A 17,780-nucleotide genomic window follows, 5' to 3' on the forward strand; every position below is an offset into this window, starting at 1 on the left:
CTCTGATTCATGATGGCTCAAGCTTCTCGAAGCCCCATGTGAGGAAACGTCCTCATTTTGTATATCATTTTTGTATTTCAAAGTCTAGATTTCACCACAGCACTCCAGTACATAAAAACTACAATCCCCAAGAGGCGGAGCTTCTACCACCAGGATTGGTCTTCCTTCATTTCCTGTCCGCTTTCTAAAATAACTGATAAAGGCATACATATCTGTTGCCAGGCTCTTGTTAATAGAATCTATGAGAAAGCTGTTAAGTTAACATCTCTGAATGCACTTGATCAGTTTATTTGAAAGTAATAACACATATTTATTATTTCTGTAAATTTACCATCGTAACTGTTATTCTAAAATATTATCTGGTGAAGGCCACAGAATGATTTTTGGGACTCAAAAAGAAAGGACTTGACTTGAAACTTACTTGACTCAAGATGTGCAATAAGTTCTATCCGTTCTGGTCAAAACTTTAAATCAATGCAATTAAGAATATTGTGTTAGTGATGAACTTTGGGACCAAAGTATGAAAATAATAGTCAAGTTGTAACACACCAGAATGATACTTTTAACGGCCTGAGGTTTGACAGAGGTGCAGGCAGACAACAGTGACACATGGGTCATCTTCTAACTCCAGTCTGTGTTATGAAGCAACCTGTGGCTGTGATTTTAATGTCCCTTGTTTAAGTCACACAGCCACAGAGTATACAGAACCCAACAGCTAATGATACACTTACAGAGGAAATGACTAATCAAGTTAAACACTGATTGCGGTGTTAAATTTGATCCCTATTCAAGCCAATAGCAATATTTGGCATAAATATTACATTATGTATGATACTCAATAGCTAAAGCTGATAAGATAATCTCCATTGCCACCGTGTTGCTTTTATAATATATGGGTTATGGTTATGTCATGCAAATAAAGCAGTTGTCAATTTAAATGAGCTGGGAAATGTAAGAAAATGAAGCAAAAGAGACAGAGAGAGAAAGAAACTACTGAAACAACTGAGCTCCCCCTCTGCTGTGTGTCTCCCACTCAGCAGAGGGGAGCTCTATTCTGCATTGCAGTGGCTGTGTGCCTTCCTATGGGTGTGTGTGTGTGTGTGTGTGTGTGTGTGTGTGTGTGTGTGTGTGTGTGTGTGTGTGTGTGTGTGTGTGTAGTGCCAGGGTATCAAAATCTAATTTCATACATATCTACATATCTTTCTCACTTTAATGTGTGTGCAGTGAATCCATGTGTTCGGTTTGGTTTTCGGTTTGTGTACAGTGTGTGTTTGGTGTGCATGTGTCTGCATGTGTGGTGTGTGTGTGCTTGTTATGTATGCGTTTGTGGTATGCATGCGTGTGTGTGTGTGTGTGTGAATGCGTGCATATGTGTGTGCATATGTGTGTCTGTGGTATGCGTGTGTATGTGTGTGTGTGTGTGTGTGTGTGTGTGTGTGTGTGTGTGTGTGTGTGTATGTGACTTCCCAATGTTATAGCAGCTTACAGCTAAACTTTCACACTGCGTCACACATTCAATAAGCCAGCTGGAGCACAAACATAAACATTCCACAGATCACACTAAATGAAATCACTGTCACCATTTTAAATATGCATGTGTACAGAAGCGCCCCGATTCTCCTCAAAAAGATGCTTTACTGCACTTCTGTTGGAAGACACATTATCATCATCAAACCAAACTGCATTGCATACGTACAACACAGTGTATATTTATATACATACTGTGTGGACAGAATATTTAAACATGTGCAAAAGGTTTGGATGAAGGTAGGCCTGCAACTAACGATTATTTTAATAATCAATTCATCGGTTGATTATTTTTTCGATGAATCGGATAAAAAAATGTTTTTAATCAAAAAAGCGTTCATTTCCAACCCTTTATTCAAAAACAGAAGTGACAGTGCAAAACATCTTCAATGATTTGCTTCATTCTACTTTGAGTAAAAAAAAAAAAAAAAACCTGCAGCCAGATCCACCGGTGTGCCGGTTTAACGTTAACGTGTGACAGCGTGAACTGAACCAGACCGGGGGGTGACGGCATGTTTCATCACGTTACGTTTTTTTACAAGCAAGACTGAACTGTAACGGAACATAACGTAACTTTAACGACAATACACAACCCAAACACGTTAGCTAACGCGATAGCAAGCTGACTAGCTTCCATTAAAAACAAGTTTGAGGAACATGAAGACGCTGATTGGCCAAGACTCGACTTGTCAAAGATCTATTTTTGAGAACATCACAACCTCAGCTTTTCTCGTGTCTCACTCCAATCTCAGAAACGCTGGCCGGCCAGTTGCGCCGCTCTTTTTTTTCTTCTCCGCGACTTATTGCCCGGCGTAATAATCGCGCGACACAACGAATCGATAATGAAATTCGTTGCCAACACTTTTGATAATCGATTTTTATCGATTCGTTGTTGCAGCCTTAGGTGAAGGTGAATATAGATTAGACAAAACCGCTGAACAATCATAGTGACATGACAACAACAACTCAACAAAAGTAGAATCAGGAAATGAAGCTGTTGTCTGGATGCAGTCAAGCGGCGTGTTGGAGCACACAGCACCACTTCTGCAGCCAGAGGCAGATGGTGTGGGCTTTTCAACACTTAATTAATGATACAAATATATATAAATACAAAAATGTATGTTTAATCACTGAACATTTGGAATTACCAATACAGACTTACCTGTATTAAAGTAAATATTACACAAATGCCACTTTTTATTTATATCTGTTTTCCTTACCCAGAGGTGGAAAATCCTTTTATACCAGGTACACTACAGACAATCATTGTTTCTGGACCAGAAAAAAAAGTGCCAGTGTACCAAGTCTAGAACTAATGTTTAGGTCCATAATGTCTTCTAACTAGGGTTGGGTACCGAGAACCGGTGCCAATATGGCACCGGTTCCAACACGTCCGGTACCTACCGGACCGAAAAGCAACGCAGATTTCGGTGCTTTCTTCCGGTGCCTGAGCCGATTTAAATACTTCTCTTTTTTTTACACTACTGTGTAATGTTGCTCGGTATATATATACTAAAAAGGTAGCGCAGTACCCGTACATTAAAAACGATAGGATTTTGATGTATCGATAATATTAAAATAGCGCAGATCAGAGCGCACTCCTCCACTCTCTGTCGTCCGCCTGCATGCAGAGCGGGACTCGAGGGGGCGGGGCTTCCAGCGCTCACACAACACTCACAGCACGCGCACAGAGATCGCTGCAGACACGAGCACGAGCTTTTGAAGGTCCGTCCTCGGCTTGCTGGAACAAATCTCTCCCAGTTGATATTAATGATGACGTGTAGTCCAGTAAAGCAGCAGTTTGTAGAATCCAACAGTGTCTGAGTTCTGTTGCACACGGTCCCAATCAGGCCACCTGATGCTTGTGTCTGTTCTTTTTTTTTTTTTTAATATATTGTTTATAGTTTGAAATTAAAAGGTTTGAAGCTGTAGTTTGAAGGCAAGTGTGTTGTATGTATTTATTTATTTATATGTAAAGTATACTTTAAACAGTTAATATATTGTTCAATTTTAAGAAAAGGAATTTCCTTGGCAATAAAAAAGTATCGGTTCAGGCACCGTTATCGTTTTAAAAGTATTGGTTTAGCACCGGTATCGGAAAAACCCCAAACGATACCCATCCTTACTTCTAACATTATATTATTTCATCACTTCTTTGCAGATTAGACAAAACACAAAAAGTACAATTCTTACCAACGTTTCTGAAATTTTCAGCACTGACTCTATTTTGGTTCTGCCATGTATACCTAATCGACTTAAGTAAATGCTTTTATCGACTAGTAATCAATAGAGGTCAAGTAGTTATCTAAAATGTGATGCAATGTATATTTAGTGCCACCTATTAGAAATATATTCAAGTCCTAGTTTACTTTTATAAATTCATCAGCGCGTCATAGTTTGGCCTGGTAATGCTAATAATGCTAAAGTAGCCACCTCTTCTCTGCCTGCCCACACTGATGGGATGAAAGCTGAGTGAATGGCCCTAACCTTCCATGGGGGTCTGCAGCCTCTCAACCCTGCATGTATCTGCTCTCCTGCCTGCTCTGAAGCTCAGATCGTGGCCTTTAAACAATGGCATGGCCCTCGCATACCCCTGCCAGACAGCATCAGTGACCTTACACCGCCCAAGTAACTGCAAAGCCATTTGACAACTTCTGTTAAAAGAGCAGTAAACAAAGAGGACAATATAGCTACGGAGGGGCTACCTAAAGAGTACCTGCCCTCTAAACTTTGGTCATGTGTTTCTCTCTGTATGGATGTACAGTAAATGTATGACAGTGGCTAATGGCAAGCTGGAGGAAGCAAACATTGAAATGAAGATGCCTGTCCGTAGAAATATTTAAAAACGGGACTTGAAAGTTGGGTCAGTCTCTCAAATACCAGCAAGGAGAAACATTACCATATCAGCAAGAGCAAAGCAGCCAGCTGGACCGTTCTTATTTCAAAAATTAATGTTGTTAAGATAAAACCACAGAAGAGTGAAGATGATTAAAGCTTAGTGTTTATCCATCCATTAGGGTTAGGGTTAACCCGCTCAGCAAGATGAAACAAATGCAGGAATAACAGCAGTCTCACAGAGAGGCTGAGAGTTGGAGTGCAGACAGAACAGCAAAGCCCATATGAGGCCCATGTCCAAAATGTAGCTCTACTTGCAACACATTGAAATTGGAAAAAGAAAGCTATATTCAAATATTGGATATACAAGTAATTCCCAATGCTGCTCAGAGTGATCTCAGTCAACAGCACAGAGTCTCACGTTCTCCTCTTGGCATTTTCCTTTGCTGCAACAACACAACCACTAGCTTCATGCAAACTTCACAAACAAAGACCACGCTAATAGCGATATGGGTTTCAAATGGTTGAAATATGAATGGTTGAAATATGAAGATGAAATATAGGGTTAGATTCAGGAAGTGGAAAGGGGTCAAGGGAGGAAGGGATGCGGGGTGGGTGTCAAGGGATGAAGGGATAAAGAGGAGAAGGAATGAGAAGGGTATAAGGGGACATAGAAAGTAGGTTGGAGGGATGCGATGAGAGACCATTGGCGTCCGGTGGTTAGTGGGAATGGTGGGAGTGGAGACTTGTGGGTGGGGACTGTCTCTTCAGAAGCTCTGGTGGTGCAGAGTCTCCAAGAGATAGCTTCATAAAGATGAGTGTCGGTGTTCTGATCTTGTTCAGGTTGGCGCAGATGTAGGAGAGTTACGCAGGGAAAGACCAAGTATCTTAATGATGTGGTCTGGGATTCCTAGACCTGAAGCGGTGGAGGCACCGATGCAGAATGAATGGCCCCGACTCGGGTATAGGAGGTCTATAGGGAGGTGCAAACATTTAGGTGTGGAGTGTGGTTCATCTTTATGGAGACCTTTGAGTAGCATGGCTATGTGTGAGTGGGTCAAGGCTGGACATGGAGCATCAAAAGACTTCTTATCTCTCTACAACATAACAGAGTTAATGTATGAAGAGATGGAGATCGAGGGATGAAGGGATGTAGCGATTAGGGTGGAGGGATGAAAAGATGTTGGGCAAGGGTTAGGGGTCAAGGGATGAAGGGTAGAGTAGGTCATGGAATGATGGATGGACCACTGACGTCCAGTCCGACCTGGAGAAGCGGAGACTCATGAGCTTCATGAAGTCGGAACCTTGATGATATCATTAAGGTTCCTCGGCCACTGGTCTTCCCCCGCGTACCTCACATACATCTATTCCAACCCTAACGATATCGGAAAACAACCACTTGAATCCGACTTCATGAAGCTTGAAGCTCATGAGTCTCCGACCTTGGGTCGAGGGGCCAAGAACAGTCCCTGGTTCCGCCAGTCCACCTCGATGCTTCCCTGGGCAAGACACCCGACCACGAGCTGCTCCTGTAGCTGTGCCATTTTCCATGGATTCCTGTTGGAGCGGCCTGTGAGGCTGAGGTAGCCAATGTCAAGGTGGGAGGAGTTGGCCAAAGGTTTGCCGAGGTGTGAAAGGCAGAAGCAACAAAGGGAAAGGATGCTGGGATGGAGGGATGAATGTGAACGGTTTGGTAGTCTGGGGCAAAGAAATTACAAGGTGGGATGAAGAGGGGTGGGATATGACCTGGCCCTCTGAAAGGACAGATGTGGAAGGCTGGGTTTCTCCGGTCTTGGGATGCGTCGTGACGTCATCGGTGCTGCGGCCGACGCATTGCACTTCTGGAACCCGGAAGTACACTGGGGGCTCGAAGAGCAAGAGCGGTGTTGTGCTGAGAGTCTGTGAATGCCACGGATCCTGCTTCACGCCCCCTTCATCAGTCACTCCTTCCTCGTCAGCCCTCATTCCATGCACCTGGCCCATCCCCGTCTAACCTGTAGCACATTCCCTCATTAGTCTCCACTACTTAGGTCCCCTCACTTGCACTTGTCCCCTGCCAGATGGTCTTGTGTTTTGGAACCAAGCTCTCCAGTGTTGTTGTGTGAAGTAAAGGATTCTGAGTTTGCTACCTCTGTCTCTTGAGTCGTGCTTCTGGGTCCTAGTCCTTCTAACCGTTGCATTACAATCTGGCCAATTATGGACCCAGCACAACCTTCTGCAGCAAGCCGGTTCGAGAGGATCGAGAATGCCCTCCAGCAGCACGAGGCGCAGATGGTCAGCTTCGCTGCGGAGACACGGCAGTACGCAGCAGTCCAGGAGCAGGCTATGACGGCGATGACCGCCCAGATGCTACAACTGACAACAGCCCTGACCCAGCTGGTAGCCGCTGCGCCGCCTCCGGCCTCTCCACCTCCGGTCTCTCCACCTCCGGTCTCACCGGCGCCTGTGCCAACACACAAGCCTCGTGTGGGTACCCCGGAGCGCTACGCTGGAGAACCTGAGGGCTGCAACCCATACATCACAAACTGCTCCATCCTGTTCTCTCTGCAGCCCCATACCTTCGCCTCGGAGGAGGCTAAGGTAGCCTTCACCATCAACAACCTGACTGACAGAGTGCGACTGTGGGGTACCGCTGAATGGGAGAGACGCACGCCGGCCTGCTCTTTGTTCCTGTTGTGTTCTGAGGAGCTTAGTAAAGTTTTCGGGGCGGTTTCCAAGGGCCCAGATCCAAGCGGGGGACTAGCGGAGCTGCGTCAGGGAGACCGGACTGTGGTGGATTATGCCTTGGAGTTTCGAACAAGAGCACGCCTTAGCGACTGGAACGAGGCAGCACAGTGCGAGGTGTTCTTGACTGGGCTAGCGGAGTATGTTAAGGATGAACTGATCTCTTTTGATTTGCCTGCCAGTTTGGATGGCTTAATAGAATTGACTTCCTGAGTGGACAGACGCATCCAGGCAAGACGACAGGAGCGACGCAAAGGGGAGACAGATCGCCACGCTTTCACCCGACGTCAAGCTCCTCCGGCAGCCACCAGCATCACCTCGGCCTCTCAACCAGTGGAGGTTGAACCCATGGAGTTAGGGCGCACCAGTCTCACCCACGAGGAGCGGGAGCGCCGTCGCCGGGGAGGTCTTTGCCTGTACTGTGGCCAGGCTGGTCACTTCGTATCCCGGTGCCCATTAAAAGACATGGCTCGCCCGTAACAGGGGAGGTACTGGTGAGGCGAACCACAAGACTCTCTCCCAACCAAAGACCCCTTTTCCACGCTCAGCTGCTACTCGCGAATGGATCACAGACCCTATCTACGTTTATTGACTCTGGTGCTGACAGCTTCATTGACGGGGACCTAGCCCATCAGCTGGGTATCGAGCGGGTACCGCTGCCATGCCCCGTTCCTGCTAACGCTCTGGACGGCCACCTACTGGGGACAGTGACTCACCAGACCACACCAGTTCATATGCTCCTGTCTGGTAACCACCTGGAGACCATTCGGTTTCTTATCCTGCGGTCACCCCAGCATCCACTAATCCTGGGACACCCCTGGCTCCGCCGCCATAACCCCCACATCGACTGGGCCACAGGGGCCATCATGGAGTGGAATGCATCATGTCATCTGATCTGCCTGAAACAAGCTGCTGCACCTCAGCAGTCAGCTTGCCCCAGCTCTGCGTCGGACCTGTCAGGAGTGCCTACGGAGTACCATGACTTTCGGGAGGTATTCAGTAAGGTCAAGGCCGCATTCCTGCCCCCACATCGTCCCTACGACTGCGTCATTAACCTGCAACCAGGCACCCCCCCCCCCCAGGGGCCGCCTCTACTCCTTATCGGCACCTGAGAGAGAGGCCATGGAGGCGTACATCAGTTCCTCCCTAGCTGCTGGGATCATCCGTATCTCTTCTTCACCTGCAGGTGCGGGGTTCTTCTTCGTAGGGAAGAAGGACAAGTCACTTAGGCCATGCATTGACTACAGGGGCCTCAATGACATTACCATCAAGAACCGCTACCCACTCCCACTCATCTCTTCTGCCTTTGAGTTGCTGCGAGGGGCTACCATCTTCACCAAGTTAGACCTACGTAACGCCTATCATTTGGTCCGGATCCGAGAGGGGGATGAGTGGAAGACAGCTTTCAACACCCCCACTGGACAATATGAGTACCTGGTGATGCCCTTCGGTCTGACTAATGCCCCAGCCGTCTTCCAGGCCCTGGTGAACGATGTGCTGAAAGACATGCTGAACAAGCAGGTATTTGTCTACTTAGATGACATTCTCATTTTCTCGAGGTCCCGAGAGGAGCACATCCACCATGTTCAATCGGTCCTCCAACGCCTTCTGAGGAATTCCCTGTTTGTGAAGGCAGAGAAGTGCGAGTTTCACACCTCTTCCGTCTCCTTGCTGGGCTACATTGTGGGACAGGGGATCGTGCAGATGGACCCTGCCAAGGTGTCACCGGTGACGTCCTGGCCCATTCATGACTCGCGTAAGCAGCTGCAACGATTCCTGGGGTTCGCCAATTTCTATCGGCGATTTATCCGCAGCTATTGCACCGTGGCTGCCCCATTCACGGCACTTACCTCATCTAGAGTGCAGTTTCGGTGGTCACTTTCGGCTGAGGAGGCCTTCCAGAACCTGAAGGCCCGGTTTATGTCGGCCCCCCATCCTGCAAGTCCCCGACCCAGAGAGACAGTTTGTGGTGGAGGTGGATGCCTCCGATGTAGGGGTGGGGGCCATCCTGTCCCAGCGGTCTGCCAGTGACCAGAAGCTCCACCCATGCGCCTTATTTTCCAGGCGGCTCTCACCGGCAGAGAGGAACTATGACGTGGGGAACCGAGAGCTGCTTGCCGTTAAGCTGGCCCTTGAGGAGTGGCGTCACTGGTTTGAGGGGACCAGTCTACCATTTCTGTGTTGGACTGATCACAAGAACCTCGAGTACATTCAGTCTGCTAGGAGACTGAACTCTCGGCAAGCCAGATGGTCTCTGTTTTGTACCCGGTTTAACTTTTCCCTCTGTTACCGGCCCGGAACCCTTAACGTCAAGCCGGACGCCCTGTCACGCCAGTTTGTGGACAAGGGGGATTCCACCCCTTGCACTGACAAGATCCTGTCTGCCCCTGTTCTGGTTGCCTCTATCACCTGGGAGGTAGAGGAGAGAGTCAAGTCTGCCCTGGAGGCCCAGCCCGGGCCGAGCTCCTGTCCCCCTGACCGCCTATTCGTTCCCCAGACCCTGAGGTCCGAGGTCCTCCAGTGGGCCCATAGCTCCAAGCTCACTTGCCATCCTGGGAGCCAGCGTACTAGGGATGCCTTGCAGCAGAGATTCTGGTGGGCTACTCTGGAGAAGGACACCCGGGAATTTGTCAACGCCTGTCCTGTCTGCAACCGGCACAAACCTTCCCACTAGGCTCCCGCTGGTTTCCTGCAACCTCTGTCTGTGCCTCATCGGCCCTGGTCTCACATCTCCCTGGACTTTGTGACCGGTCTCCCGCTGTCCAACAAGCATACCACCATCCTAACGGTGGTAGATCGGTTCAGCAAGATGGCCCACTTTGTGCCCCTGCCCAAGCTTCCCTCGGCCAAGGAGACTGCTGAGCTGGTTCTGCTGTATGTCTTCCGGCTTCACGGTCTTCCCACGGATGTAGTCTCCAACCGGGGTCCTCAGTTCACGTCAGTCTTCTGGAGGGAGTTCTGCACACTCATCGGGGCCACAGCCAGCCTGTCATCTGGATTCCACCCACAGTCTAATGGCCAGACTGAGCGCAAGAACCAGGAGATGGAGACAGTTCTACGGTGCTTGGTCTCCGAAACTCTAGCATCCTGGTCCCAGCAGCTCCTGTGGGTGGAGTATGCTCACAACACCCTGACCAGCTCTGCCACTGGAAATGTCCCCGTTCCAGTGTGCCTACGGGTTTCAACCTCCATTGTTCTTGGCCTTGGAGAAGGAGGTTTCCTGCCCCTCGGTCCAGGCTTTCGCCCGCCGCTGGCACCGTACCTGGGCCAAGGCCAGAGTTGCGCTCCTCAGCTCAGCCAACCGTTACTCCGCAGCGGCCAACCGGCACCGCTCCAAGGCCCCCATCTACCAGGTTGGCCAGAAGTTGTGGCTGTCGACCAGGGACATACCCTTGCGAGTGAAGGCAAAGAAGTTGGCACCCAGGTTCATCGAACCATTCGAGGTCTGTAACCCGTCTTTGACCTCAGCCCTGTGAAAACCTGCTGTAACCCGCTTTGTCCACCTCACTGTGTGCCATGTCCACCAATTTATAGGAGTCCCCTCCTAACCTGACGGGGTGCACACTTTGTTTGCAAACACAAATATGAAACAAATCTGGAAATGACATATATAGACATGAACTTAAAATGCGGTTACACACCAGCCCCTAATTGTTATCGAGAATCAATCATGTAAACCCATTACAAAAGTGTAAAAATAGAAGCTATATACAACTAACAACTAATGTTAACAACTAATCAACACATTTTGCTTACCCACTGAGTGTGCTGATACCCACCTTTCTTGCATAATGCATGAGGTATTTTACCAGGTGGAGGGCCATAGAATCGTTGGCCACTGATTTTAAGCAGTTGTCGACATAAAAGGGGAGCACTATATAATAACTACACACTATTTAGCATTAGTAACACATGAGTAAACACTTAATTCATCATTTACGAAGCATTGTTCCAACATGAACACCTTCTTTAGTAAATCATTAGTATGCAATTCATAAACACAGATATACATGTTTTATTCTTGATTAATAAGCTTGATTATGCGTTTAATGATTGTGTTTTCATACTTTATAAATGATGGGTTCCGCATTTGTAAATAAAGTAATATATATTGCAAACCAATTAAGTAATTTATATTGCAAACCAATTATTAAGGACTTATAGATGATGCACTCATGGTTAACATGTGCTTCATAGTCGTGTTTTAATACTGCAATTCATGATTAATTCAGCTAGTTATTAGTCGTTAGTTAAGTATTAGTTAAGTATTTTGTGTGACCCCATCTAAAGTGAGGACTATCTATGCTTTACAACACGTTTATAAATGCTAACAAAATACTTCGTTATCTTCTTAACAGAAAATGGAAATAGACAAAACACAAAGTGAGAAAGAACATATGATGGTGATGGCCGGCGATGCCCGTCAGTGGCACAAGTATTGAGTATGTTTCATAGTTTGCTGTCACAAACATATTATGGATTTATTATTGATTATGAGTATCTAGCTAGCTAGCTGTGACTTGTTTGCTAGCTAGCCAGCTTGTCACTAACTACAGGTCCTGAGACGGCACGCGCCACCTCAGTTGTAAGTAGACCAATCCAGGCGATAGCTAGATACTCATAATCAATAATATGTATGTGTGACAGCAAACTATAAAACATACTCAACACTCGTGCCACTGACAGGCATCGCCTCAGTCCCTGGCTGACGTTATTTCTGACCCAGACCACGGTCACGTCATCACCGTGGGACACACGTTTACGCTCCAGGACCGGTGTATCCCACAGTGCCGGGTCAGAAAGCCTCAGTCCCATCACCTGGCCGGAGTTAAAAAAACACTTTACTTGTCTCTTCTTGAAAACTTGGTGTGGTTTGTACCAAACCTTTCCTCGTGGCTGTGTTAATTATTCCTGCAGGACCTCCTCTGCATAATTGTTCTCAAAGAAATAATGTAGGAACGCATGTACAGTTGGTCTTTGTTAATTTTCCTTTTTAGGAAGTCTCTGCTCTGCAATATACCAGTTATTAGGCAAGCTGATGATAGCTTTCCTGAAAGTTAGCTTTCCGTCTTGTTGGACAGCCTCACCGGCTGTCATTACCACCACTTCTCAGTGGTCCATTTACAACCCACCCCAATAGGGTTCTTACTGCATAGGGCTATGTTATGTTGTCCAATAGCTTTGGACCATTTGTTCCAATCAACAACTCCACCTTAGCACTGATAGTGGAAAGTCACCTATTACAACAGGGATCCTTTCCGCCAACTAACAATTGCTGAATCAGTCTTTCTTATTTTATAGTTGTATGATTTATTCTGCCCTAAATAAGCATTATTATGTATCATTACGTATTTTCATAAACATGTTTGTGGAAGTGGTTTATGTCTAATGTGCTGTATACTTGTAATGATTGCCATATTTGTTCTTTAATGTCCAGTTACTATTGCCAGCTATAGTCAATTCTTCACACAGCCTTCTATAAATGTCCACATTTATGAAGAGGTGACATGACACTACCACTTCCACTGCAGATATCAGATTGTTAAAGTGTGTTACAACTATCTTACTATGGAATTCAACAGAATATTAACTTGATATTGAAATACAAGTTTATTACACACACATTCCCTAAACCTTTGCTAGTCTAGAAGCTGATTTCTAAGTATAAATTAAAACAACAATATTTGTGGTACAAAATGGTGTACCAAAAAGGAGCTGTATATAACATTCTGAACATATTATGTTATCAATAACTCTACCTAAGCAGAACATTAAGTATCTCTCTCTCTCTCTCTGTGTGTGGATATCAAAACTTCCTATGTTCCTATAGCCGTCTGGCCGTGTGCCTTTCAGTGCATGCTAGTTATGTGAGCATGCCCACACTGGAGAATTCACAGCCGCCACTCTGCTCTGCTCTCATATGGCAGTTACAGCTCATAACGCCGTCCAGACAGACAGCATCATCGTGGATGTATGACATTCTCATTTATTCACATTCTCAGTTAGTTTTTTGTTGAGCAAATAGAGCCATCACACGGCCCAACAGGTAAAGAGTAAATCTTGCTCAAATGTAAAGAACATTTCTTGAAATGCTCCAGTCATCCTCCCATTTGTACTCACCCTGACAGCACACCTAACACCAGGTTAAGCATGAAGAAGGAACCGATGATGATGAGGGGGATGAAGTACAGCCAGTTCCACGTGTTCCCTGAAGCATCGTTGGCCTAAACACATAAACACGCAGAGACAAAGAATAGGACTGTTAACAGTGTTGTGTTGTAATAAAGGACTCAATACTCGCTGACCTTCCTACTCCATTACTCTGTCTCAAACAGGAGAAAATATGTAGGCGGTGTATGTTGGATTGAGTCAGCATAAACTAAAAGGCACATGCTATGTCTCCCAGTGCAGCGCAGTGGCTACTTGAAAATGTTGTCATCAAGAGAGTATTAAAAACAGAGCAAAGTAAAATGAGCACCTTACATTAGCAAAAAAAATGATGCAACTACAAACTACATATTTATTGCCATGTGAGATGTAAGAAACTCACAGAAACATACATGAACATGGAAACTATTGTTCTGCTTTATGTTCATAATAAATGATTACTTGTCTTCATATGAAAAAGGAAACGTCACAGTCTGGCCTTACAAGAGCATACAAGTCAATTGTAAATGTTTAAAACACAATTCAACCACAAATATCATCATAAACCATAAGTATGACTTAAGAGGACTCAACAGTGACTTGAGAGAGAGCTCCCCAAGTTATGGAAATTACTCTAGCTTGATGCTACACACGATTAGAGCACCATTCTATAAAGCTTACAATTTACAGAATCTGCCAAAACCAAATCTCTTGTAAGACAAAGCCTAAGCCACATATCAAGCACTGCATCCAGCCAAAATATTTTCTTTCCAGCGGGAAAACTGAAATATAACTTACTTGTTGATGAAAACAATATTCCACATGGCCTTCTAAAGGACTTAGGCTCGCACGATTCAAAGGAGGGTATTGGTCTGAAAACGGCCTCAGAATGGTAGAGTTAGGGGCAGATAACTGAAAAAAAAGTTTATCTGCCAATATTTTATGATGATTTGAGGGCAAAAGCATAATTTTTTTTTGATTTAGTGTATATTACTGCTGTATGTGGATGTATTGAACACCATAAGTGATATAAAGTTAAATAAATAGCGTGTTACATGAGGAAATGGCAATATCACACACTAATCATAAATGGTCGATTTTGGAGAACGGGCTAAACTTCTGTACTAAATTAATAACTACAAATATGTTACCTCACTTAATCAAAATCAAACTTTTCAGAGAAAGTGTTAACATATTGTGCTATTTTATAGTATAAAGAAAAGCAACCATATGCATCATTTGAAAGTAAAAATTAATCCTGAAAGTCTTTTTTTTTCCTGTGTTCTGTTTGAAATTATTCAAACAGCAAGGAGATAACCCAGGTTGTTTTGAAAAAACGGCTGGGCTAAAGAAGGTTTTATCAGCTGGTCTCCTTCATCTAATAAGCACAACGAAACAAGCAGCCTATCATCTTGCTGCTGTCTTTCAAATATGACTGTCTCTCTACCTTCAGTTCATTCATGTTGCTGTAACGCACCCCTCCACCTCCCCATCCCCGCCCAGTTCCTTCAGCTTCATCAACTCATCATTCTATTAGCATCATCAGCCATCATCATCATCAGCCACCACCACCAGGTCTGGACTCCACAGGGGGGGGGGTTATCTTGTTGCTGATCGCGGCAGACGGCCCTCAATTACAATCTTCCTGTAGAGTCCAAGAGCCAAAGACTCTGTCAAGACTTCATCATCACATATCAATCTGTTAATAATAAACAATTATCTTTTCTTTATCCGACGATGATCCGATGAAGCAGTCCCACTCATTCCACAGCCACATCCTGTAGAACAGGTTGATGATGTGTATGAAAAAGGTATTAGCGTTGGTGTGGAGGAGAGATGAGCGTGTTTGCTGTTGAGGCAGTAATGACAGAAGCAGCAGTCACAATCTGAGGCTCATTGTGACGTCCACCCTGAGGGCCTTCTGCTCTACTTATGTGTACAAGACTCTTTACAGCGACCACTCACACGCTGATTACTACTTCCATTGTGATGCCTTCACATCATTTGTGTGTTATTTCGCATCTATAGATTGTTGTTGTTTTCTCAGATAAAGGAAGTCTCATTACCATTTATTGAACTATTCCACACAAGAGAGGTATTACGCAGCTCACTGTAATTAGATGGTAAAACTATCCCATACAGTATAACATCAAGGACTGAAAATAATTATATATATTTTAAGTTGACTGCTTTTTTCAGTTGACATGGAATGTAGAGGCTGTTGGGTCGTGTTGACCCAGACTGTGTATCCAGCATGACCAAGAGTCTGGTTGCCATGATTGTTTATGCCCGTTTATGTTTCTCCTCATTAATTATAGAGATGACTACTGTGTGTTCACCAGAAGATGATTCTTAAAAGCGACTACTCTATTTTTAGCTTCACTACGGGTGAGACGGGATGAGTAAAAAAGTTTAAATTTTAATCAAGTCTTGTCCATTAACGTGTGATCTTTTAACACACGATATGCTCACATATGCGTTTTGGCAATATAATATCCTGACTGTCTATAATAAGTACTGTAACTTTATGTGGAAAGGTGTAATATATTTGCCCAAACTAACACATTGAGTTCCTCACACAGACACAGCTCAGATTAATTCTCATGAATTCTCATCAGCGGTAAGACGTGCATTTGTGTAGCTCGAAGCCCGGCATTATTGTAAAGCGATTCCATTGAAATGCTTGCACTCCTCCAATGAGTGGTTTTGGGTACAGCAAAGGTATCCAGATTTCTCGGTCTTCCCGTGATCTGCTGTTGGTTTCCTAGCTTCCTCAGGCCGGTCCATAGAGGCTACTGTGGCGGCAACAATGTTTCCCCTCACTCTGTTGCTGGGCTGGGATATAAACCTTGTCCTGGCAACACCAGTTGATGTGTCCTGTATGTCACCAAACAGAGGGTCAGAAAGAATTCCGACGCAACGCTCAATGAACGCGACCAGATCCATGAAGTGAGCTCTGTAGTTGGTGGTTTCCATTATCCCATGAGCTGTGGTCCTCCATTGCTCCCTCATTTTGAACGGCAACTTCAACATAATGGCTCTCATGTGTACAGGCATATCCAGTTCCTGCATGCACTGGAGCTCCTCCATAACATTGCAGCAACCACGCAAGAACAAGGCATAGGCTTGAAGCGCTTTACCATCTTCAGCTTTTATTGCTTGCCAGGACAAAACCTTTTCCATGTATGCTGCTGCAATCTTATACTGAATTCCAAAGTGTTCTTGGAGAAGACCCTTAGCCACTGCATATGCACACTCCGGAGCCATATGCTGGCAGCTTCGCACCAGCTCTCGTGGCTGTCCTCTTGTAAATTGTTCCAAATAATATAAACAATCCGCTCGTCCTGCCTTCTCCTCCACTCCTTGTTCAAAGGCTTTAATAAAGGTGTTGTACTGTAGAGGGTCCCCTTCGAATGTGGGAATATCTCGTGGTGGCAGAGCTGATGAATGCTGCTGGCGCACCAGCACGGCCGTTATTTCATTTTGCCTGTGCATGATGCCAAGTATGTCTGCAGGCGGAATTTGACTGATTCGATGGTGGTTTGTGGAATGCCTTTCTTCGTCCTTTAACTGGGAAGCTGTTAATTTGTGCTCCGTTTCCTTTGGTCGCACATCCCTTGTCAGTAGCTTATCTTGTGGCAACTGCAATTTTGTCATGTCGTTTTGCTCCTTTCCTTTTGGCTTGTACTCCTTTGCCATAGGGTTTAAGCTGTTGATGAACTCCCTTTTCCTTTTTCCCACGTTCGAAATAGGAAGCCATGCCGTCTGAGGGTCCTTGCAATTAACTTTCCCGATCAGAGGCCTGAAATACTGCCAACATAGCGGTGGCAGCAGCTAGTTCGGTGTCCAAATTAAACTGCTCCCTTTTCCTCCTCAGCTGTTGCTCTTCCAAAGCATGGCTTTCCTTTAAAACTGCCGCGCGAATGACCAGTGCAGCTCTATTTGCCTCCATCTTTATCGTCGCAGAAGAGGTAGAACTTTATTTACCACTTTTGCTACTCCTCTGACTTGAGTGTTTGCTAGCAATATTGGTAACACTGTCATCCGGATTAATACAACCCTCCCCATTTCCACACACATTTCCCACCTTGGATGCAACCCACATGTTTGTATCAGCAACACATTAATCATTGAACATCATTTTCGCTTTAAACCACATTTCATGTTGTTCCCTTTCTTCACATAGTAGCCTACTCAACAGACAGTTATGCATCCATTCTGCTTCCTCACACACCTCAATTAACTCTCTAAGAACGCCTTGTACCTGGAGTTTGTCACCCTTAGCTATACAACATTGTATCTCTTTTCTTTTGGCCGTTGCTTTAGTTAACTTCGCTTTTCTGCCATTTTGCAATGTTTCTAATTTATCGGCAAGCGCATGAGTACCAAGAGTCTCGTCCAACGCCGCGTCAACGCCTCTCCATAATAAATTGTCAATAGACCGCCACACTGGGTAAAACGCAAAAGTCTTTAGTCTCTGTCCGACCGCTTCGGCAGCCAATGCATTGGGGTTTATTGTCCCGCTATGTGTGCACACAATGTAAATG

The 17,780-nt window shown here is 45.3% G+C and overlaps 1 protein-coding gene across 1 annotated transcript in view; it reads right to left on the reverse strand.

Annotated features, from left to right (window-relative positions):
* Positions 1–17,780, reverse strand: part of cacna1ba (calcium channel, voltage-dependent, N type, alpha 1B subunit, a) — a gene marked incomplete at both ends in the record, with an annotated part of 120,532 nt that overhangs the window by 58,376 nt on the left and 44,376 nt on the right. Inside the window, one exon of the mRNA XM_079221877.1 lies at positions 13,207–13,310. Within this exon, the coding sequence (XP_079078003.1) occupies positions 13,207–13,310 (104 nt within the window). The remainder of the gene's footprint in view (positions 1–13,206; positions 13,311–17,780) is intronic.

The sequence above is a fragment of the Taurulus bubalis genome (genome assembly GCF_910589615.1).
Source record: "Taurulus bubalis genome assembly, chromosome: 8".
NCBI lineage: Eukaryota > Metazoa > Chordata > Actinopteri > Perciformes > Cottidae > Taurulus > Taurulus bubalis.